Here is a 24283-nt window from a genome sequence, read left to right as displayed (position 1 = left end):
TCCAAAATGTTATGGAAGCTGTTATAGCTACAAAATGGGTTGGCGTCGATATGTCAGCGGTCAGAATACTGACCGCAGCATACCGATGGTGATAATCCCGTCAGGGGTAAGTATACTTACCTTTCGGCAATGCCCCCTAATCCTCTGTATTCACAGCCTAAACCAAACCCCCATTTTTATCCCATTTGGATACAATGTCATTACAGTCCCTGTTAGTGTAATGTTAGGCATGTGTATATGTGTGTGTATGTGTATATGTGTATATGTGTATGTGTGTATGTGTGTATGTGTGTATGTGTGTATGTGTGTATGTGTGTATGTGTATGTGTGTATGTGTGTATGTGTGTATATGTGTATGTGTATGTGTGTATGTGTGTATATGTGTATATGTGTATATGTGTATGTGTGTATATGTGTATGTGTGTATGTATGTATATATATCTATATATATCTATATCTATATATATCTATATCTATATATCTCCATATCCATCTCTCTCAAGATCTGAGAATTTCTCCTATGTGAATCCCTATAAAATCCATTAAGTTGTGATTGAGTGCAGTACTGCCCCAGAACCTGCAGGTGGCACTATAATGCCCCAGCCTTGGAAGAACACATGTATATCCCAGTGATTTCCCAGCATCCGGGCAGTAGGAAAATTATTGCAGACAGAATTACACGGAATAAGTAATGCAGACGCAGCGTGTAAAGGTTTCGCTTTGCTTTATTAACAGTCCTGGGTCAGTGTTAGACCTTGTTGAAGGCTGCGATGTCCACACTCTGGACCTGGAAACAATGAATATAGGTTAGACAAGGACACAAGTGAATATAGAGATTATCTGTATAGTGGGATCTGCTCACAGAAGCCATAGCAGAGTATAATGGAGAGGTGAACAAGTGACGCAGTCACACAGAACTTACATAGTCCTCGAACTTTGTGATCTCTTCCTCCAGTGTGTCTGTGCCCACCTTGTCGTCCTCCACCACACACTGGATCTGCAGCTTCTTGATGCCGTACCCCACCGGTACCAGCTTGGCGGAGCCCCACAGCAGCCCGTCCATCTGTACAGTGCGCACGCACTCCTCCAGCTTCGCCATGTCCGTCTCATCGTCCCACTGCAAACAGCACAGCGGGGTCAGTTCTGTCTACATACCGGGAGGGCGGCAAACCTTCAAACTACGACGCATCCACCCACTGATAACCTTATTCCCAAAACGACAGTATTGGAGCACTTTACCTCCCCTGCTGCTGCATCCGCACCAGTCCCACAGGGGGCAGTATTGCAGGAACACACACTTGTAGTGGGTGACACGGAAGATTTCACTACCAGTTATTTCATTTTGCTTTATAGCTAAAAATCTGAGGCCTTTTATAAAGCTCTAAGAATGCTGCACCCCCCACGGAGCGTCTCATGCAGGAGTCTATAGGGACCATGTTTTGTACCTTTCCTCTTTTACCCTAAAGTGGCCGCTGCTGACTGCAGCTCTGCCTGGGAACTCAATGTGCAAGTCGAGGGCTCTCACCGGTTTCACATCCAGCAGGATGGAGGACTTGGCGATCAGCACGGGTTTCTTAGATTTCTTCTCTGAATACTGACGTATCCGCTCTTCTTTGATTTTGGCAGCTCTCTCATCTTCCTCTTCATCACTCCCAAATAAATCAATGTCGTCGTCATCCTCCTCCTCCTCCTCTTCCGTCTTCTTCGATTGGCAGGGAGATGCAGGCACGGGGGCTGGACGCTGGAGATGGGAAAACACCACATCAGGATACCCCATCAGGGAGGATGCCATAAAGGCAAAGTCCCATCATTTCTCCGTATCCTCCCCACAATCACTGTGCCAGTGGGACCCCTTTAATTATAGTGACCAGAGATTTCACCCTTGTACACGGCCAGGCAGAACCCACCCACCGGGCACATACCTTGCACACAAAAGGCTTCCCGGGGACAGATGCTTCTGAGGTAGAAGATTTCTCAAGTGTAACTATTCTGCTTTCCAGCTTGGAGATCGCCAGCTGGAGATCCTTCACCACTACACCAAGCAGACAGGGCAATTAGAGAAAGTCTCCATGTCAGGAAACCTCAACATGCTAACTGCATGTATGTCAGTAATGTGCTCACAAGGGACAACACGCATATGGTCATACCTTTGTGCAGGCTCTGGTTCTCACGCTCTAGACTGGAGACACGCGACAGGATCTCTCCGTGGTCCTCACTGTTGGTGGGAGCAGCAGCCGTGCTCTGCAGATGCAAACAAAAGATTTAAAAGCAGGAGGAGTACAGGAAGCAGAAGAAAGCGCGGGTAACTGCTGCGATGGCGGAAAGCGGGCACCCAATGACGACAGAATGCTGGAAACGCTTCTAAAGCTATAAGAGACTGTTAAACCCCTCTGATGCCAAAGCTAAGCATTACTGCAGGGGGGGGGGGGGGGGGGGGGGGGTGCAGAACAATGGTCTGTGCACAGGAATGAGCAAGTCAGCTGGAATCACAGCCTCAGGCAGCGCCAGCACTAAGCCGCTCGCCTCGGGAACGCCCGTGCAGACGTCTATTAGCATGCTCACGGGATATACGGACTCCGTAGTCTATGGATGGGCTTTGGTGGTAACGGGACAGACGGATGTGGCCGCCTCATGTAATGCAGCTGTACATGTCAGATAGCGCACACACATAGTCACATAGATAAACCTAGCTGTGTACACGGACCACATCTCAATGCAGACTTACAGTACAGGGCCCTGAATGGGCCTGGGGAGGGCTGGCCGGGGCTTCCTTTGGACTATGGAGGACTGTCCTGAGCTAGAAAGGGGAGAAATGTTTCATGAAAGGGGAGCAGGAAACCGGTGGGGGAGGGGGGGCGCAGGCATGGAAGTAACGAGGCCTCATGCAGAAGATTGGGTTAGTGGAAACATTCACACATACAGCGTCACACAGGCTCTATCATGGTACGGCTCAGGAGCAGAGGATGAAGGCAACGCGCAGTGCTGGGAATGTCCGCAGTCACAGTATAAGCGATGGGCGCGCTCAGCTGCTGCGCCGGGGATAAACCCGATGGATTAAAAAACAAGCTGGCGATAAGTCTTCCTGAGCAGCCTGTAAACTACATAGACTTCAGCAAATGTCAAGTCCTTGGGGGGAGATTCAAATGTTTGAAAAGTCGGTTGGGTCTGTTTTTCCCTGTCTATTACATAGACTCCCAACTGACTTTTCAAACAATTGAATCTCCCCCCTTATGTTCCCTGTGTATTTACATCTCCCATACACTAGAATAGCTGATAAACAGAATTACTGCTCCCTATGGAGAAGAGATGAGCAATGCGCAGAGATGTAATAGGCTGATGTGCGGTCGGGTCACCCAGTGATACAGTAACGCATGTGGCACGTTAGGTAGATTAGACTTGGGTAGACAGGGACTCTAGGTGGACATGAGGTTTTTTTTAAACTTTTTTTGGTGTTGTTTTCTCCGCACAGTGACCGGGAACCCCAATTAGTGCACCGTGTCCCCTCGCATCTTCGGGCAAGATGCCTCGCTACGCTACCGCCGCGCTCGGCACAGGTTACTGTTCCCAATTGTAGTCCACGTAGCTCATAGTATGAAAAAGCGCAATTTTTTTTTAAAAAAGTGAAAAATGCATGTTGACCTTTTGTCATGTCAACCTAGCGTCCATGTAGAAGCCATGTCGACCTAAAGCACAGAGTCTGGAAACACAAAAATGATAGAGAAAGCGCTTGATAGTTTACATCGTGCCAGTACAAAGCCATTCGGTTCCATCAGAAGTTCAGACGACCCTGAGACTACAAACACTATGGGGGTAATTCAGACCTGACCGCTGGCCAGCGATTTTTGCAGCCCTGCGATCAGATAGTCGCCGCCTACAGGGGGAGTGGGTTTTCGCTGTGCAAGTGTGCAAACGCATGTGTAGCCAAGCTGTACAAACAGATCTTGTGCAGTCTCTGCACAGCCCAGGACTTACGCAGCCGCTGCGATCACATCGGGCTGATCGGGGCCAGAGCAGACGTCAGACACCCGCCCTTCAAACGCTTGGACACGCCTGCATTTTCCCCCCACCCGACACTACCAAAAAAAACGGTCAGTTGCCACCCACAAACGCCCTCTTCCGGTCAATCTCCTTCCTATCGCCCGTGCGAATGGATTTTTCGCACCATCCCGTTGCAGCCGTGGGACGCGCCGGCGTGGTGCGTACGCACAGCAGCGATCAGATCTGAATTACCCCCTATATATACAACCACAGCACATCTTAACCATTTAAATAGAGACTCTGCACAAGGTCCACAAAAACATTGTAATAAGCACGCTGCACCGTTTTACTGCCATCCGGCCCACCGCCCTTAGGGGCTCACTAGCATACTTGGCCTAGTGTTGATGCTGCAAAATTATAAAAAAACATTACTCTAAATAAAGAATTTCCCAGAATGCAATGCCGTTTCACTTCCCTTCATTCACAAATCTGATGCACTCAGTGTAATTTGCAATGAGGACACACACTAGACCTGGCGTGAGATGTCAGACCTGGACTATGGACTATATGGCATTAGGTGGTACACAGATCGGACATGGACCCAGGGGATTAGGACACACACACACAATGAGCGCGGAGACGAGAGATAGCCGCTGCGAGACACACAAGGGTTAGGATGCGGCAGATCAGCCAGATGGGCTGGATGAGACACACACGGGTTAGACAGCCAGATTTGGGTTACGTGGGGAGGACACACTCTGTTAGGGCACGGCGGCACCGCCTGCTGGTGAGACAGCGGTCTGGTACTCACTCCGGCCAGCGATTTCTGGATATTCTCCCTGGCTCTGGCAATGTCCCTGAGGATTGTGCTTGCTCCGTCCTCCTGTAGCCGGTGCACAAAGAACCATACACATAGTTTACATGTTACCAGGAGGTAAAATAGGAGGAATGAATTAGCGCAAGGGGCTTGATTGATAGCCTGATGGAATGTATAGCTGATTGGGGAGAAACAGGATGCAAATCTTATAGATGACCGTCACAGCCGCTTCTCCTGGTCCAAACAAAGCCATCAAGTCCAGTTCCACCTTTATAGCAGGAGTCCCCCTGTACCTGAATTATCGGGCCTCCCTTTCTTTAGATGAGGAGTAGGCCTCGCCTCCTAATTTTACTATAGCGCTGCACCGATCTAACGGGAATACTACCTCTTCTTCCTGAACTAGCCAGAGCAGGGCTTGTCTGTGGCCTACTCACTTCGGAGAGGCATGGACCACAACAGCAGAGCTGGGGGAGCTTGCGGGAGGGGTTCCATAATTCAGGTAAGAAGGTGGGGTGTATAAAGGTGGAAATAGCCTTTCATTTTCCCCAGGCTTGACACTTTTGGAAACGTGGCCCTCTAAAGAGACTGCAAAGGACTCTAGACGCCATATGGTCAAAGTCACCGGAGAGTCCTGTACTGGCATAGTATGCAGCTAATGAGCAGTGATGGACACACAGGAAAACAGAACGTTCATTGTTCAAGGACTATGTAATGAAGCTTCTAGGCAAACGGATGTGACCGCACGCTACCATTGTCTCAATGGGACAGGTCAGAACCTCAGAGGTGGCTATGTATGGAGCGAGAGAGAACCAGCCAGATGCAAGACAAGCAATCACCAGCCCCAGAGAAAGCATATGCACAGGAACATGGCAGAATATAGGGGTCTTCCTGGGCCAGAGTCACCTAGACCCTTATACAGAATAAGGTTAGACAAACACTCCGGATTAGAGCTCAGTGGATCAGGCTCCAAGTCACCAGAGATTGGACTGAGATATGTATTCCAGAGACATCGGCTGCTGGAGACAGCTGGAGAGTCTTGCGCAACCTCTGCTACAAGAGACATCGGCTGCTGGAGAGTCAGAGAGCTGCGCAACCTCTGCTACAAGAGACATCGGCTGCTGGAGAGTCAGAGAGCTGCGCAACCTCTGCTACAAGAGACGACATCGGCTGCTGAAGACAGCTGGAGAGTCACTGAGAGCTGCGCAACCTCTGCTACAAGCAATTGTCTCCTTTAATGCATGTTCGGGCTCATTCACAGACAATGAAGAGCAATCAGATGTGAATAGGCCCTAACAGCATTACTGTCTTATCCAATCAGCGTCCGTCACTACATAGCGGCAGGATAGAACACAAAGGGGGCATATTTAGGAGCAGTAGGGTTAGTCTGCTGCATGCAGCCGGGATACTCACCTGTGGCAGGTCGTGTGCGTTCTGCGGAGATGTCCCACTAAGCTGTTCGTAAAACTGCCTCTCAGCGTCATCGTATTTGTACTTGTCAAACCAGATCTTCTCTGTGCTCAGGAAGGAAGCCGCCATCTTTCTGGAACAGAGCAAGAGGTTTATATTACTAGCATAATCCTGCAGCCTCCCACCCCACCAAGATATGGCCGCTGGAATCAAGCTCTGACCACGTCTCATCTGGGTTAGGGGATCTCTGGTCTCACAGACCCTGAATCGTTGCAGATTGCCAGCATAAACAACGCCCAAATGCCCCCTATATATACCCAAATTAGAACAAATAGCCATTTATGTAACAGTCAATAAATAAACTACAGACTGTCAGCTTCTGGTTACATTATTTGTGCAGCCTAACCAAAGTGATTTTATAATGCATCGTTAATATTTACATTAGACTTGCACAAGCTCTAGAACACCATACGCAGCGCTGAGAGCAGATGCAACAAGTGTCTCTGATTGTCTTATGAGACAACACAAGAGTCTAGGAGTGCAGAGCATAGGTGGTGTCGCCACTGGAGCCGCCATACGCAAAGTGCAATGCGTGTCGCCACTGGAGCCGCCATACGCAAGGAGCTATGCGTGTCCCCACTGGAGCCGTCATACGCAAGGGGCTCTGAGTGTCACCACTGGAGCCGTCAAACGCAAGGAGCTATGAGTGTCCCCACTGGAGCCGCCATACCCAAGGAGCTATGCGTGGCCCCACTGGAGCCGCCATACGCAAGGAGCTATGCGTGGCCCACTGGAGCCGCCATACGCAAGGAGCTATGCGGGTCCCCACTGGAGCCGCCATACGCAAGGAGCTATGCGTGGCCCCACTGGAGCCGCCATACCCAAGGAGCTATGCGTGGCCCCACTGGAGCCGCCATACGCAAGGAGCTATGCGTGGCCCCACTGGAGCCGCCATACGCAAGGAGCTATGCGTGGCCCCACTGGAGCCGCCATACGCAAGGAGCTATGCGTGGCCCCACTGGAGCCGCCATACCCAAGGAGCTATGCGTGTCCCCACTGGAGCCGCCATACGCAAGGAGCTATGCGTGTCGCCACTGGAGCCGCCATACGCAAGGAGCTATGCGTGTCGCCACTGGAGCCGCCATACGCAAGGAGCTATGCGTGTCGCCACTGGAGCCGCCATACCCAAGGAGCTATGCGTGGCCCCACTGGAGCCGCCATACGCAAGGAGCTATGCGTGTCCCCACTGGAGCCGCCATACGCAAGGAGCTATGAGTGTCCTCACTGGAGCCGTCATACGCAAGGAGCTATGCGTGTCCCCACTGGAGCCGCCATACGCAAGGAGCTATGCGTGTCGCCACTGGAGCCGCCATACGCAAGGAGCTATGCGTGTCGCCACTGGACATGGAGCTATGCGTGTCCCCACTGGAGCCGCCATACGCATGGAGCTATGCGTTTCCCCACTGGAGCCGCCATACACATGGAGCTATGCGTTTCCCCACTGGAGCCGCCATACACAAGGAGCTATGCGTTTCCCCACTGGAGCCGCCATACGCATGGAGCTATGCGTGCCCCCACTGGAGCCGCCATACGCATGGAGCTATGCGTTTCCCCACTGGAGCCGCCATACGCATGGAGCTATGCGTTTCCCCACTGGAGCCGCCATACGCAAGGAGCTATGCGTGCCCCCACTGGTGCCACCATACGCAAGGAGCTATGCGTTTCCCCACTGGAGCCGCCATACACAAGGAGCTATGCGTTTCCCCACTGGAGCCGCCATACACAAGGAGCTATGCGTTTCCCCACTGGAGCCGCCATACACAAGGAGCTATGCGTGTCCCCACTGGTGCCGCCATACACAAGGAGCTATGTGTGTCCCCACTGGAGCCGCCATACACAAGGAGCTATGCGTTTCCCCACTGGAGCCGCCATACGCAAGGAGCTATGCGTGTCCCCACTGGAGCCGCCATACACAAGGAGCTATGCGTTTCCCCACTGGAGCCGCCATACACAAGGAGCTATGCGTGCCCCCACTGGTCCCGCCATACACAAGGAGCTATGCGTGCCCCCACTGGAGCCGCCATACGCAAGGAGCTATGCGTTTCCCCACTGGAGCCGCCATACGCAAGGAGCTATGCGTGTCCCCACTGGAGCCGCCATACACATGGAGCTATGCGTTTCCCCACTGGAGCCGCCATACACAAGGAGCTATGCGTTTCCCCACTGGAGCCGCCATACGCATGGAGCTATGCGTGCCCCCACTGGAGCCGCCATACGCATGGAGCTATGCGTTTCCCCACTGGAGCCGCCATATGCATGGAGCTATGCGTTTCCCCACTGGAGCCGCCATACGCAAGGAGCTATGCGTGCCCCCACTGGTGCCACCATACGCAAGGAGCTATGCGTTTCCCCACTGGAGCCGCCATACGCAAGGAGCTATGCGTTTCCCCACTGGAGCCGCCATACACAAGGAGCTATGCGTTTCCCCACTGGAGCCGCCATACACAAGGAGCTATGCGTGTCCCCACTGGTGCCGCCATACACAAGGAGCTATGCGTGTCCCCACTGGAGCCGCCATACACAAGGAGCTATGCGTTTCCCCACTGGAGCCGCCATACGCAAGGAGCTATGCGTGTCCCCACTGGAGCCGCCATACACAAGGAGCTATGCGTTTCCCCACTGGAGCCGCCATACACAAGGAGCTATGCGTGCCCCCACTGGTGCCGCCATACGCAAGGAGCTATGCGTTTCCCCACTGGAGCCGCCATACACAAGGAGCTATGCGTTTCCCCACTGGAGCCGCCATACACAAGGAGCTATGCGTTTCCCCACTGGAGCCGCCATACACAAGGAGCTATGCGTGTCCCCACTGGTGCCGCCATACACAAGGAGCTATGTGTGTCCCCACTGGAGCCGCCATACACAAGGAGCTATGCGTTTCCCCACTGGAGCCGCCATACGCAAGGAGCTATGCGTGTCCCCACTGGAGCCGCCATACACAAGGAGCTATGCGTTTCCCCACTGGAGCCGCCATACACAAGGAGCTATGCGTGCCCCCACTGGTGCCGCCATACACAAGGAGCTATGCGAGCCCCCACTGGAGCCGCCATACGCAAGGAGCTATGCGTTTCCCCACTGGAGCCGCCATACGCAAGGAGCTATGCGTGTCCCCACTGGAGCCGCCATACACATGGAGCTATGCGTTTCCCCACTGGAGCCGCCATACGCAAGGAGCTATGCGTGTCCCCACTGGTGCCGCCATACCCAAGGAGCTATGCGTGCCCCCACTGGTGCCGCCATACACAAGGAGCTGTGCGTTTCCCCACTGGAGCCGCCATACACAAGGAGCTATGCGTGTCCCCACTGGAGCCGCCATACACAAGGAGCTATGCGTGTCCCCACTGGAGCCGCCATACACAAGGAGCTATGCGTGCCCCCACTGGTGCCACCATACGCATGGAGCTATGCGTTTCCCCACTGGAGCCGCCATACACAAGGAGCTATGCGTGCCCCCACTGGTGCCGCCATACGCATGGAGTTCTGGGTGATGGAAGTCAATAACAAGTAGAGCGACAGACCACCTGGTCACTACAGCATGTAGGAGCTACAGGCACTATAAATCTACTTGGCTAACAGAAACTTACAACGCTTAGGCCACAGCTGCTGTGTTAGTAGTATTAAGAGAACCGGTGAACCACGGAGCTGGCTGTACCCGCTGACCATAGGGCCAATCGCAGCACATAGATGTAACTCAGAGGTATTACACCCACTACAGAGCAGGTACAGAATGTGAACGCTGGACATAGGGTAAGGTTATGTTCATGTGCAATGTGCCTACGTCTCCCACCCTGACCACTTCCCAGTGAGGTCATATATGCGGTTACACTAACCCCCCCACCCCCAATCTACTGTACTGCAACAGGATTGCAGCATCTCAATATTACAGACAGGAAAGCTGTGTAGGGTAACCAGAAGGGAAACCAAGGCAACTGTACTGTGCAGTTTGTCTGCAGCCCTGGAAACAAGACTATTTGCAGACATTCAACCCTTGTTTTTTGTAAGTCACGAAGGAAAGCAAAATATCCGAGGTCACACATACTGTATGAAGAGGGGAAAGAAATTGTAAGCAAAATGAAGACAAAACAAAAACACAGACAATATAAATGACACTACTGCTTCTGGCAAGATGCATCTGCGCTTGTGTCTGTTACACAGCACCTATCACATCGCACACGTTCAGACACAGATCGGGGGTTTCACACCAAACATGGAAATTTCCAACAGGCTTTTATCTAGCATTTTCCAGGCTCTGTATCTCAGAGATACACATAATGGCGTCGCTCTTTAGGACACGGACAGCCTGAGTCTGGTCACCCCACTGTGGAGTTTAGAAGGAACACTTGCATCACTTTTACCCATACGCCCGGATGTTGGTAACACAGAAGACCTATCACCAGACGGTGCGATCAGATGCCCCTTACTAAGCCTTAAATCCACCCTAAACTAGTTCCAGCTGCCTTACACCAAGCGCTATGTAATTCTGGGACAGAGAACGCTTACACATCACATGCACTGACCCGTCTCCGTTTGCTCCAGTCCCTAGCCACTGATTGGTTAGACTGTCGCTACGAATGGATAATGGGACACCACTCGGAATCCCGGCGCCGCAACCGACCTCCCCAAGGAGGTATTGGGGGATGCAGTCAATTTACCGACAATCAAAATCCCAACAGCAAATGACAGACGGTCAAAATACCGACATATTAAATTCTGACATAAAATACATTTATAATGTCGACGGGTCAAAAAGTCGACATGAGTTTTTCATTGAAACCGACTTGTTCATACTTGACCATCCCAGCAGATTTGGAGGGGGAATATAATAGAGTACCGAGCCCTAAGCCTTATATGGCGTCCATACCGACCTATGTCGACATACATCGCAAAAAAAAAAAACAATGAAAAACTTGTCAGCTTTTTGAACTGTCGACATTTTAAATGTTGGTATTTTGACCTTGACGGCATTTTAAATGTCGGTATTTTGTCCATGTTGGGATTTTGACCGTCAGTAATTGCTGTCGGGATTTTGATTGTAGGTATTTCATACCAATCCCGGTATCGGAGGGATTTGTCGGGATAGGCACTAGAGAGAGGTGGGGGGGCGGGGAGCCTAGCTGCCAATCCGGGAGTCCTAGTCCTAGCCACCATCCTGCGGATCTTAGCCCTAGCCACCACCCCAGGCATGTTAGGATAGGGGACAGGTAAATTATAGTTTATCATCGAGATTCCGGCATCGGTGATATGACCTGCGGTATGGCGTCTCGCACCTACTGCTTACATTTTTTACGGCAGATTTTTCTGGCCGTGTTCTGTTATCACAACAAAACATGAGCGCACGCCGCGAGCTAGCCGTGTTGATCAGGGAGGAACGCCATCCTTTCTAGACCGTACAAATCTTCATGGCGACTACAGGATTTGGCCCCCCCGTGCTCCCCAATAAACAGAAAATGAACCAAAAACAAAAGTAACCACAACATCTGCTAAACGGCTCCCAGATCCCAACACCGGCCAGCAAGTGACCCCCTGCACGCAACACGGTCGTACAATGGAGCATTCGCTGACTACACAATAAGCCCCGCATCTACAGAGAGCCCCCCCCCTCCCGCACCCACAGAGCGCCCCTCCCCCCCAGATATAGTTAGGGTAAGAATGGATTCCTACTTGTCACACTGCCTGGACTTGGTCGGCCTGTGGAGTTTGGCTACGGACGACTTGTTGGATGTAGCGGCACACGGTAAGCGATATCCTCGAGCCGCATAGAAACAGGCTTCGGCTTTATCATAAGCAGTCTTATCCAGCCACACCGTCTCGCTGTCGGCGTGGAGAAAGTACGCAGGGTAATACAGCGCGTTGGCAGCCTCCTCCGGAATGCTGGACAGCTTCTTCCTGGACGGAAGCTGCCTCGCTGCGTATTTGCGGTTCCATTTGTCGCGCTTGTTCTTTTTCCTGGAGTTCAGGCCCCAGCCGAGGTTGGGTTCGGCCTGCAGCGCCGACTGTCCGTTAGCAACGTGCTCATAGAAGTGTCTCTCTGCCTGGTCGTAGGAGGACTTCTGCAGCCAGACCTCCGAGACCAGATCGTGCAGCCCCGCCCAGTGGGGCTTCCCATTCACAGTGGGGTCCGATGCCGCTGTGGGAAGTAGAAGCAGATCCTGTGCGGCTGGGGTAGGTGTAGCACTTGCGTACCCTTCATCGGGCGTCCTCTGCATGGATCTAGGGATTCCGGGCTCAAGCGAAGCCAGGTTAAGATGAAGTGCCCGCGGGGCCAGCGGAGAGGTAAACTGCATAACAAAGCGTCTCTCGGCATCATCAAAGTTACACTTGTTGATCCAGACGCCATTACTTACATGGTGACAAGCCGTTATGCTCTGGCGGCAACAGTTCTCCATAGCGGCTTTTCCAGATGTTTCTTCCACATTTTTCTGTTTCTTACTCGTTCTTTTCATCAGGGGCCACGTCACTGGGACCGTGGCCTGTTGTGCAATTCTAACATGGTGGGCACATTCGGCTTCATCATAGACCCACTTATCCAGCCACACCGGCTCCGTCATTAGGCCCACCAGCGCACTGTCCACGTTCGGCAGCGGAGATTTGTTTTTGGGCGACCTTCGTCTCCTCTTCTGCCTTTTCCCGTTTAATTTCTTCTGTTCAACACTCGGGTGGTTTTCGGTGAACTCAGACTGGGCGACACCGTTTGCAGTATCTAAGCCCATGGTGGCCGGGGTTAACTGGGTCTCGCAAACGGGGCTACCACCGTCCTCGCCCTTGAGTTTCTCCACCCAGCCGGATTCCACTGGGCTCTGATGTTTCCTGGTCCTCATCTTCACCATCCAGCAATAAAAAAGACAACAAGAGCTGTAAAGCTTTTCAGACAACACATGACAGATGGGTATTTACCAGAGAAGACACAGGATGAGTGGTATAAGCTTTTGTCTGCTGGTGTCAGGCCTGGGATGTCACTGGGATCACAGCCCGCGGGACGGACTATAACTAGGGGCATCTCAGAACGGTAACTAAGGCACAAACATCGCCTCTTACAGAGAATTCTCGTTCTTCTCCAACTTTGCCCCCTGGAGAGGGTACAGCAGGAGGACAGAGCAGTACGCAAGTCAGATTGATGTACAAAAGAGAAAATAAGAATTTACTTACCGATAATTCTATTTCTCGTAGTCCGTAGTGGATGCTGGGGACTCCGTCAGGACCATGGGGTTTAGCGGCTCCGCAGGAGACAGGGCACAATAATAAAAGCTTTAGGATCAGGTGGTGTGCACTGGCTCCTCCCCCTATGACCCTCCTCCAAGCCTCAGTTAGGATACTGTGCCAGGACGAGCGTGCATAATAAGGAAGGATATTGAATCCCGGGTAAGACTCATACCAGCCACACCAATCACACCGTACAACCTGTGATCTGAACCCAGTTAACAGTATGATAACAACGAAGGAGCCTCTGAAAAGATGGCTCACAACAAGAATAACCCGATTTTTGTAACAACTATGTATAAGTATTGCAGACAATCCGCACTTGGGATGGGCGCCCAGCATCCACTACGGACTACGAGAAATAGAATTATCGGTAAGTAAATTCTTATTTTCTCTAACGTCCTAAGTGGATGCTGGGGACTCCGTCAGGACCATGGGGATTATACCAAAGCTCCCAAACGGGCGGGAGAGTGCGGATGACTCTGCAGCACCAAATGAGAGAACTCCAGGTCCTCCTCAGTCAGGGTGTGCCCCTGACCAAGTAGCAGCTCGGCAAAGTTGTAAAGCCGAGACCCCTCGGGCAGCCGCCCAAGATGAGCCCACTTCCTTGTGGAATGGGCTTTTACTGATTTTGGCTGTGGCAAGCCTGCCACAGAATGTGCAAGCTGAATTGTACTACAAATCCAGCGAGCAATCGTCTGCTTAGAAGCAGGAACACCCATCTTGTTGGGTGCATACAGGCTAAACAGCGAGTCAGATTTTCTGACTCCAGTCGTCCTGGAAACATATATTTTCAGGGCCCTGACAACGTCAAGTAACTTGGAGTCCTCCAAGTCCCTAGTAGCCGCAGGTACCACAATAGGTTGGTTCATGTGAAAAACAGAAAACACCTTAAGAAGAAATTGAGGACGAGTCCTCAATTCTGCCCTGTCAGAATGAAAAATTAAGTAAGGGCTTTTATATGATAAAGCCGCCCATTCTGACACACGCCTGGCTGAAGCCAGGGCTAATAGAATCTTCACCTTCCATGTGAAATATTTTAATTCCACAGTGGTGAGTGGATCAAACCAATGTGACTTTAGGAAACTCAAAACAACATTGAGATCCCAAGGTGCCACTGGGGGCACAAAAGGAGGCTGTATATGCAGTACCCCTTTTACAAACGTCTGAACTTCAGGCACTGAAGCCAGTTCTTTCTGGTAGAAATTTGACAGGGTCGAAATTTTGAACCTTAATGGACCCTAATTTTAGGCCCATAGACAGTCCTGTTTTCAGGAAATGTAGGAAACGACCCAGTTGGAATTCCTCTGTAGGGACCTTCTTGGCCTCACACCACGCAACATATTTTCGCCAAATGCGGTGAAAATGTTTTGCGGTTACATCCTTCCTGGCTTCGACCAGGGTAGGGGATGACTTCATCTGGAATGCCCTTTCAGGATCCGGCGTTCAACTGCCATGCCGTCAAACGCAGCCGCGGTAAGTCTTGGAACAGACAAGGCCCCTGCTGGAGCAGGTCCTTTCTTAAAAGGTAGAGGCCACGGTTCTTCCGTGAGCATCTCTTGAAGTTCCGGGTACCAAGTCATTCTTGACCCATCCGGAACCACGAGTATCGTTCTTACTCATCTCCTTCTTATGATTCTCAGTACTTTTGGTATGAGATGCATAGGAGGGAACACATACCCTGACTGGTACACCCACAGTGTTACCAGAGCGTCCACCGCTATTGCCTGAGGGTCCCTTGACCTGGCGCAATATCTGTCTTTTGTTCAGGTGGGACGCCATCATGTCCACCTTTGGTTTTTCCCAACGGTTTACAATCATGTGGAAGACTTCCCGCTGAAGTCCCCACTCTCCCGGGTGGAGGTTATGCCTGCTGAGGAAGTCTGCTTCCCAGTTTTCCACTCCCGGAATTAACACTGCTGAGAGTGTTATCACATGATTTTTCGCCCAGCGAAGAATCCTTGCAGTTTCTGCCATTTCCCTCCTGCTTCATGTGCCGCCCTGTCTGTTTACGTGGGCGACTGCCGTGATGTTGTCCCACTGGATCAATACCGGCTGACCTTGAAGCAGAGGTCTTGCTAAGCTTAGAGCCTTGTAAATTGCCCTTAGCTCCAGTATATTTATGTGGAGAGAAGTCTCCAGACTTGATCACACTCCCTGGAAATTTTTTCCTTGTGTGACTGCTCCCCAGCCACTCAGGCTGGCATCCGTGGTCACCAGGACCCAGTCCTGAATGTCGAATCTGCGGCCCTTTCATAGATGAGCACTCTGCAGCCACCGCAGAAGAAAACACCCTTGTCCTTGGAGACAGGGTTATCCGCTGATGCATCTGAAGATGCGATCCGGACCATTTTCCCAGCAGATTCCACTGAAAGGTTCTTGCGTGAAATCTACCGAATGGGATCGCTTTGTAAGAAACCACCATTTTTCACAGGACCCTTGTGCAATGATGCACTGATACTTTTCCTGGTTTTAGGAGGTTCCTGACTAGCTCGGATAACTCCCTGGCCTTCTTCTCCGGGAGAAAACATCCTTTTCTGGACTGTGTCCAGAATCATTCCTAGGAACATTAGACGTGTCGTCGGAAAAAGCTGCGATTTTGGAATATTTAGAATCCACTCGTGCTGTCGTAGAACTACTTGAGATAGTGCTACTCCGACCGCCAACTGTTCTCTGGACCTTGCCCTTATCAGGAAAGCGTCCATATTTCTTTTAGGAAGAATCATCATTTCGGCCATTACCATGGTAAAGACCCGGGGTGCCGTGGACAATCCAAACGGCAGCGTCTGAACTGATAGTGACAGTTCTGTACCACGAACCTGAGATACCCTTGGTGAGAAGGGCAAAATTTGGACATGTAGGTAAGCGTCCCTGATATCCAGTGACACCATATCGTCCTGGTTCGCTATCACTGCTCTGAGTGGGTCCATCTTGATTTGAACCCTTGTATGTAATTGTTCAAATCTTTTAGATCTCACCGAGCCGTTTGGCTTCAGTACCACAATATAGTGTGGAATAATACCCCTTCCCTTGTTGTAGGAGGGGTACTTTGATTATCACCTGCTGGGAATACAGCCTGTGAATTTTTTTCCAATACTGCCTCCCTGTCGGAGGGAGACGTTGGTAAAGCAGACTTCAGGAACTTGTGAGGGGAAGACGTCTCGAATTTCCAATGTACACCTGGGATACTACGTGTAGGATCCAGGAGTCCACTTGCGAGTGAGCCCACTGCGTGCTGAAAATCTTGAGATGACCCCCCACCGCACCTGAGTCCGCTTGTATGGCCCCAGCGTCATGCTGCGGACTTGGCAGAAGCTGTGGAGGACTTCTGTTCCTGGGAATGGGCTGCCTGCTGCAGTCTTCTTCCCTTTCCTCTAACCCTGGGCAGATATGACTGGCCTTTTGCCCTCCTGCCTTTATGGGACGAAAGGACTGAGACTGAAAAGACTGTGTCCTTTTCTGCTGAGATGTGACTTGGGGTAACAAAAGTGGATTTTCCAGCTGTTGCCATGGCCACCAGGTCCGATGGACCGCCCCTTTATACGGCAATACTTCCATGTGCCGTCTGGAATCTGCATCACCTGACCACTGTCGTGTCTATAAACATCGTCTGGCAGATATGGACATCACATCTACTCTTGATGCCAGAATGCAAATATCCCTCTGCGCATCTCGCATATATAGAAATGCATCCTTAAAATGCTCTATAGTCAATAAAATATTGTTCCTGTCAAGGGTATCAATATTTTCAGTCAGGAAATCCGACCAAGCCCCCTCAGCGCTGCACATCCAGGCTGAGGCGATTGCTGATCGTAGTATAACACCAGTATGTGTGTATATACTTTTTAGGATATTTTTCAGCTTCCTATCAGCTGGCTCTTTGAGGGCGGCCGTATCTGGAGACGGTAACGCCACTTGTTTTTATAAGCGTGTGAGCGCCTTATCCACCCTAAGGTGTGTTTCCCAACTCGCCCTCACTTCTGGCGGGAAAGGGTATACCTCCAATAATTTTCTATCGGAGGAAACCCACGTATCATCACACACTTTAATTTATCTGATTCAGGAAAAACTACAAGTAGATTATTCCCACCCTACATAATACCCTTATTTGTGGTACTTGTAGTATCAGAAATATGTAACACCTCCTTCATTGCCCTTAACATGTAACGTGTGGCCCTAAAGGAAAATACGTTTGTTTCTTCACCGTCGACACTGAAGTCAGTGTCCGTGTCTGTGTCGACCAACTGAGGTAAATGGGCGTTTTTACAAGCCCTTGACGGTGTCTGAGACGCCTGGACAGGTACTAATTTGTTTGCCGGCCGTCTCATGTCGTCAACCGACCTTGCATCGTGTTGACATTATCACGTAATTCCTAAATAAGCCATCCATTCCGGTGTCGACTCCCTAGAGAGTGACATCACCAATACAGGCAATTTGCTCCGCCTCCTCACCAACATCGTCCTCCTACATGTCGACACACACGTACCGACACACAGCACACACACAGGGAATGCTCTGATAGAGGACAGGACCCCACTAGCCCTTTGGGGAGACAGAGGGAGAGTTTGCCAGCACACACCAAAAACGCTATAATTATACAGGGACAACCCCTTATACAAGTGTTTTCCCTTATAGCATTTTCACATATGTAATCATATCGCCAAATAAGTGCCCCCCCTCTCTGTTTTAACCCTGTTTCTGTAGTGCAGTGCAGGGGAGAGCCTGGGAGCCTTCCTCACAGCAGAGCTGAGCAGGAAAATGGCGCCGTGTGCTGAGGAGAATAGGCCCCGCCCCCTAAAACGGCGGGCTCTTCTCCCGGAGTTTGTGAGATCTGGCAGGGGTTAAATACATCCATATAGCCTCAAGGGCTATATGTGATGTATTTTAGCCATAAAAAATGTATAATACATTGCTGCCCAGGGCGCCCCCCCCAGCGCCCTGCACCCTCAGTGACCGCTGGTATGAAGTGTGCTGACAACAATGGCGCACAGCTGCAGTGCTGTGCGCTACCTTATGAAGACTGAAAGTCTTCTGCCGCCTGTTTCTGGACCTCTTCAACTTCGGCATCTGCAAGGGGGGTCGGCGGCACGGCTCCGGGACGAACCCCAGGGTGAGACCTGTGTTCCGACTCCCTCTGGAGCTAATGGTGTCCAATAGCCTAAGAAGCAAATCCATCCTGCACGCAGGTGAGTTTACTTCTCTCCCCTAAGTCCCTCGTAGCAGTGAGCCTGTTGCCAGCAGGACTCACTGAAAATAAAAAACCTAACAAACTTTTATTCTAAGCAGCTCAGGAGAGCCACCTAGATTGCACCCTTCTCGGCCGGGCTCAAAGATCTAACTGAGGCTTGGAGGAGGGTCATAGGGGGAGGAGCCAGTGCACACCACCTGATCCTAAAGCTTTTATTATTGTGCCCTGTCTCCTGCGGAGCCGCTAAACCCCATGGTCCTGACGGAGTCCCCAGCATCCACTTAGGACGTTAGAGAAAAAAGAAAGACGACTCTTGGTTGGCGCACTCTTGAAAGAGTGCACCAAGAGTCTTCTTTCTTTTTTCTCTTTTGTACGTCTATCTGATTACTGACTCTTTGGTGCATCACCAGCAGGTTTAATATTGAGCAATTAGCCATATAAAATGTGAATTGCTGGTCTCCACCAACTAATTAATAAGCTTATATTCACTTGTGACTGGTGCGGAGTCATCCCCATCTCTCCCAATCCAGTATGCAAGTCACCCAACTGACATAGCCTGTTCATAACCAGCCTCGTGTCTGCGTTCTGGATCGGGGAAGAGTACAGGGGCACAAGTGGGGAGCTGCACAGTAAAACTAGATGTACTGTGCACTCAACAGGGGGGAGAGGGGGGTATTTTTTTGGAGAAGACCCTTCATTGCACCCCCGTAACCCAATTAATCCGAATAAAGGCCAACTGGCATAATAAAAAAATGCAAAATAGTCCAAGGATTTGCCATAAATTGCAGGCACTGGATTTATAAACTGGAGATTATGGACAGTAGATATTCCAGTTACAGCTGAACAGTAGCTTAGTTTAATTTGTGATGAGCCAATATAGCAGGGGTGGGCAATAAGCGGCCCTCCAGCTGCTGCAGAACGACACATGCCCAGCCACAGTTTTGCTATTTGGTCATGCTACAACTGTTGCAGGACATGCTGGGATGTGTAGTTCTACAGCAGCCGGCGTGCCGCTTATTGCACACCCCCGCAATAAAAAAGGTACAAACTCGCAGCACCAGCTTCTGACTAGTCACAGAGTGCAACAGGCATATATACCTTCTATACGTCCTGCCAGCCGATCCTGTGCGTCTTCTCTGGTAAAACCGCATCTAGCGTTGCATGCAATGACCCAGAGAGCAGGGAGGGAGGGCTCCATCAGGGCAGGCGGAGGAAGGTTCCTAATCCCACTGCAATAGCCAGCAGAAGGCACCCAGGAGTGACGGAAGCCATCCCTGCATGCTCCGCAGCGCCGACACGTGGGATGAGGGAGGACACCTGTACTGCGGATGGAGACACTGAACAGTGATCGGATGACGATCAGGAATATACAGTGTGACGGCACCAAGATTACACAACCATAGAGGGAAACCATTATAGCAGGGCAGGCTCGCTGGGAGCCACTACTGGCTCAGTCTCAGGGATGACCAAAGACGCGTCCATCATGGATTCATTCCAAGGACATATACTTCGGGGGAGATTTATCAAAGATTGGAGAGAAATAAAGTACCAGTCAGTGTCTAAGTGCCCTGTTACAGGATGTGTTTGAAAAATATCAGTTAGGAGACAATTGGTTGTTAAGTTATCTCTCTCCAAGACTTGAAACATCTCCCCCCAGGTCTGTAACACAAACGTTTCATAGCGAGACCTGGTGCATAGTGACATTACAAGCGCAGCGTGCTGGTAACCCAGACATCCCGCACAGCGTCACTTTACGGTTGTGCAACATGGCGGATAGGTTACCGCATGCGATGGGATGTACCATGTGCCAATGGCAATAGAGGAGACACTAGAATTTAGGTAGGTAGTCAGACAGATGTGGAAGAAAGACACTCAGTACGTATACCCGCTGGATTGTAGCGTGTTTATATGGAGCAGTGATAGTTGCAGAGAAATGGTCGTTTATAAAGGAATACAGAATGAGTAGGCTTACCGTACTATCCCTTTACAACGGAACACGCATACATTACACAGGTTCTGTGGCTAATTGCAGGCTTGAAGTCAGCCAGCCGCAGAATCTGTATAATTCATGAGCGTCCCGATTTAAATGGATTGTACAGTAAGTCTGTATCACTCGGCACAGCCTGTAGTCACCGACAGCCTGCTCTGATTTTCCAATACCGTCAATACTCCGGATGTGCAGCTAATGAGCCACCTAAATGGACAAATATGGCAGCCGTCTCGCCGGTGGCCACATACTGATATTCTATCTAGCCCACATCTGTCTCACTAAATGGAATGAGCACAGGATGAGGAGCTAAGGGATGGTAGACGGGCATGCCAACATACATGCAGAACATACTCACTCTGTACCGCAGGAGTACTGAACACCAAAGTCAGCATTAAAGAGAAAAAGCAGGTTAGAATACAACAAGCGCACGTCATCTGCATAATCCAGTGTAATAACGTCATGCAGCCAGCGCAGGTCACACGTCATCTGCATAACCCAGTGTAATAACGTCATCTGCATAATCCAGTGTAATAACGTCATGCAGCCAGCGCGGGTCACACGTCATCTGCATAACCCAGTGTAATAACGTCATACAGCCAGCGCAGGATACGTCATCTGCATAATCCAGTGTAATAACGTCATACAGCCAGCGCGGGTCACACGTCATCTGTATAACCCAGTGTAATAACATTATACAGCCAGCGCAGGACACGTCATCTGTATAACCCAGTGTAATAACGTCATCTGTATAACCCAGTGTAATAACGTCATACAGCCAGCGCGGGTCACACGTCATCTGTATAACCCAGTGTAATAACGTCATACAGCCAGCGCGGGTCACACGTCATCTGCATAACCCAGTGTAATAACGTCATACAGCCAGCGCGGGTCACACGTCATCTGCATAACCCAGTGTAATAACGTCATACAGCCAGCGCAGGACACGTCATCTGTATAACCCAGTGTAATAACGTCATACAGCCAGCGCGGGTCACACGTCATCTGTATAACCCAGTGTAATAATGTCCTACAGCCAGCGCGGATCACACGTCATCTGCATAACCCAGTGTAATAAAGTCATACAGCCAGCGCAGGTCACGTCATCTGTATAACCCAGTGTAATAACGTCATCTGTATAACCCAGTGTAATAACGTCATACAGCCAGCGCGGGTCACACGTCATCTGTATAACCCAGTGTAATAACGTCATACAGCCAGCGCGGGTCACACGTCATCTGTATAACCCAGTGTAATAACGTCATACAGCCAGCGCAGGACACGTCATCTGTATAACCCAGTGTAATAACGTCATACAGCCAGCGCGGGTCACACGTCATCTGTATAACCCAGTGTAATAATGTCCTACAGCCAGCGCGGGTCACACGTCATCTGCATAACCCAGTGTAATAACGTCATACAGCCAGCGCAGGTCACGTCATCTGTATAACCCAGTGTAATAACGTCATACAGCCAGCGCAGGACACGTCATCTGTATAACCCAGTGTAATAACATTATACAGCCAGCGCAGGACACGTCATCTGTATAACCCAGTGTAATAACGTCATACAGCCAGCGCAGGACACGTCATCTGCATAACCCAGTGTAATAACGTCATACAGCCAGCGCAGGTCACGTCATCTGTATAACCCAGTGTAATAACATTATACAGCCAGCGCAGGACACGTCATCTGCATAACCCAGTGTAATAATATCATACAGCCAGCGCGGGTCACACGTCATCTGTATAATCCAGTGTAATGTCATACAGCCAGCGCAGGTCACACGTCATCTGTATAATCCAGTGTAATAACGTCATACAGCCAGCGCGGGTCACACGTCATCTGTATAATCCAGTGTAATAACGTCATACAGCCAGCGCGGGTCACACGTCATCTGTATAACCCAGTGTAATAACGTCATACAGCCAGCGCAGGACACGTCATCTGTATAACCCAGTGTAATAACGTCATACAGCCAGCGCGGGTCACACGTCATCTGCATAACCCAGTGTAATAACGTCATACAGCCAGCGCGGGTCACACGTCATCTGCATAACCCAGTGTAATAACGTCATACAGCCAGCGCGGGTCACACGTCATCTGTATAACCCAGTGTAATAACGTCATACAGCCAGCGCGGGTCACACGTCATCTGTATAACCCAGTGTAATAACGTCATACAGCCAGCGCGGGTCACACGTCATCTGTATAACCCAGTGTAATAACATTATACAGCCAGCGCGGGTCACACGTCATCTGTATAACCCAGTGTAATAACATTATACAGCCAGCGCAGGACACGTCATCTGCATAACCCAGTGTAATAACGTAATACAGCCAGCGCAGGTCACGTCATCTGTATAACCCAGTGTAATAACATTATACAGCCAGCGCAGGACACGTCATCTGCATAACCCAGTGTAATAATGTCATACAGCCAGCGCAGGACACGTCATCTGTATAACCCAGTGTAATAACATCATACAGCCAGCGCGGGTCACACGTCATCTGCATAACCCAGTGTAATAACGTCATACAGCCAGCGCAGGACACGTCATCTGCATAACCCAGTGTAATAACATTATACAGCCAGCGCAGGACACGTCATCTGTATAACCCAGTGTAATAACGTCATACAGCCAGCGCGGGTCACACGTCATCTGCATAACCCAGTGTAATAACGTCATACAGCCAGCGTAGGTCACACGTCATCTGCATAACCCAGTGTAATAACGTCATACAGCCAGCGCAGGACACGTCATCTGCATAACCCAGTGTAATAACGTAATACAGCCAGCGCAGGTCACGTCATCTGCATAACCCAGTGTAATAACATTATACAGCCAGCGCAGGACACGTCATCTGCATAACCCAGTGTAATAACGTTATACAGCCAGCGCAGGACACGTCATCTGCATAACCCAGTGTAATAACATTATACAGCCAGCGCAGGACACGTCATCTGCATAACCCAGTGTAATAACGTTATACAGCCAGCGCAGGACACGTCATCTGCATAACCCAGTGTAATAACATTATACAGCCAGCGCAGGACACGTCATCTGCATAACCCAGTGTAATAACATCATACAGCCAGCGCGGGTCACACGTCATCTGCATAACCCAGTGTAATAACGTCATACAGCCAGCGCGGGTCACACGTCATCTGTATAACCCAGTGTAATAACGTCATACAGCCAGCGCAGGACACTTCATCTGTATAACCCAGTGTAATAATGTCCTACAGCCAGCGCAGGTCACGTCATCTGTATAACCCAGTGTAATAACGTCATACAGCCAGCGTGGGTCACACGTCATCTGCATAACCCAGTGTAATAACGTCATACAGCCAGCGCGGGTCACACGTCATCTGCATAACCCAGTGTAATAATGTCCTACAGCCAGCGCGGGTCACACGTCATCTGTATAACCCAGTGTAATAACGTCATACAGCCAGCGCAGGACACGTCATCTGTATAACCCAGTGTAATAATGTCATACAGCCAGCGCGGGTCACACGTCATCTGTATAATCCAGTGTAATAACGTCATACAGCCAGCGCGGGTCACACGTCATCTGTATAACCCAGTGTAATAACGTCATACAGCCAGCGCGGGTCACACGTCATCTGTATAACCCAGTATAA

General features: G+C 50.5%; 1 protein-coding gene across 4 annotated transcripts; it reads right to left on the bottom strand.

The window, feature by feature from the left end:
- Positions 1-707: 707 nt before the first annotated feature.
- Positions 708-21017, bottom strand: EEF1D (eukaryotic translation elongation factor 1 delta). 4 transcript variants are annotated; one of them, XM_063921139.1, is made up of 10 exons: positions 20993-21017; positions 11924-13080; positions 6206-6335; positions 4790-4861; positions 2726-2797; positions 2148-2241; positions 1923-2032; positions 1526-1741; positions 923-1117; positions 708-787 (listed from the first exon to the last, which is right to left on the bottom strand). In XM_063921139.1, the coding sequence occupies exons 2-10, from the start codon at positions 13078-13080 to the stop codon at positions 749-751; spliced, it is 2085 nt and encodes a 694-aa protein (XP_063777209.1). In that variant the 5' UTR covers positions 20993-21017; the 3' UTR covers positions 708-748. The 4 variants fall into 4 exon arrangements, with proteins under 4 accessions (XP_063777209.1, XP_063777210.1, XP_063777211.1 ...); XM_063921140.1 differs by lacking the exons at positions 2726-2797; positions 20993-21017; XM_063921141.1 differs by lacking the exons at positions 4790-4861; positions 20993-21017.
- Between the last annotated feature and the right edge of the window lie 3266 nt (positions 21018-24283).

Source organism: Pseudophryne corroboree, chromosome 5, assembly GCF_028390025.1.
Source record: "Pseudophryne corroboree isolate aPseCor3 chromosome 5, aPseCor3.hap2, whole genome shotgun sequence".
Classification (NCBI taxonomy): domain Eukaryota; kingdom Metazoa; phylum Chordata; class Amphibia; order Anura; family Myobatrachidae; genus Pseudophryne; species Pseudophryne corroboree.
The sequence above is the reverse complement of the archived record's forward strand: the minus strand, read 5'-3'. Positions and strand labels throughout refer to the sequence as shown.

Excerpts from the sequence above, each read along its gene's own strand:
- EEF1D (XM_063921139.1), bottom strand. The coding sequence starts at position 13,080 with ATGAGGACCAGGAAACATCAGAGCCCAGTGGAATCCGGCTGGGTGGAG. Across the intron at positions 2,242-2,725 it reads CCCATTCAGGGCCCTGTACT|AGCACGGCTGCTGCTCCCAC; the intron begins GTAAGTCTGCAT and ends TTGCATCTGCAG. Across the intron at positions 1,118-1,525 it reads TCCTGCTGGATGTGAAACCG|TGGGACGATGAGACGGACAT; the intron begins GTGAGAGCCCTC and ends TGCTGTTTGCAG.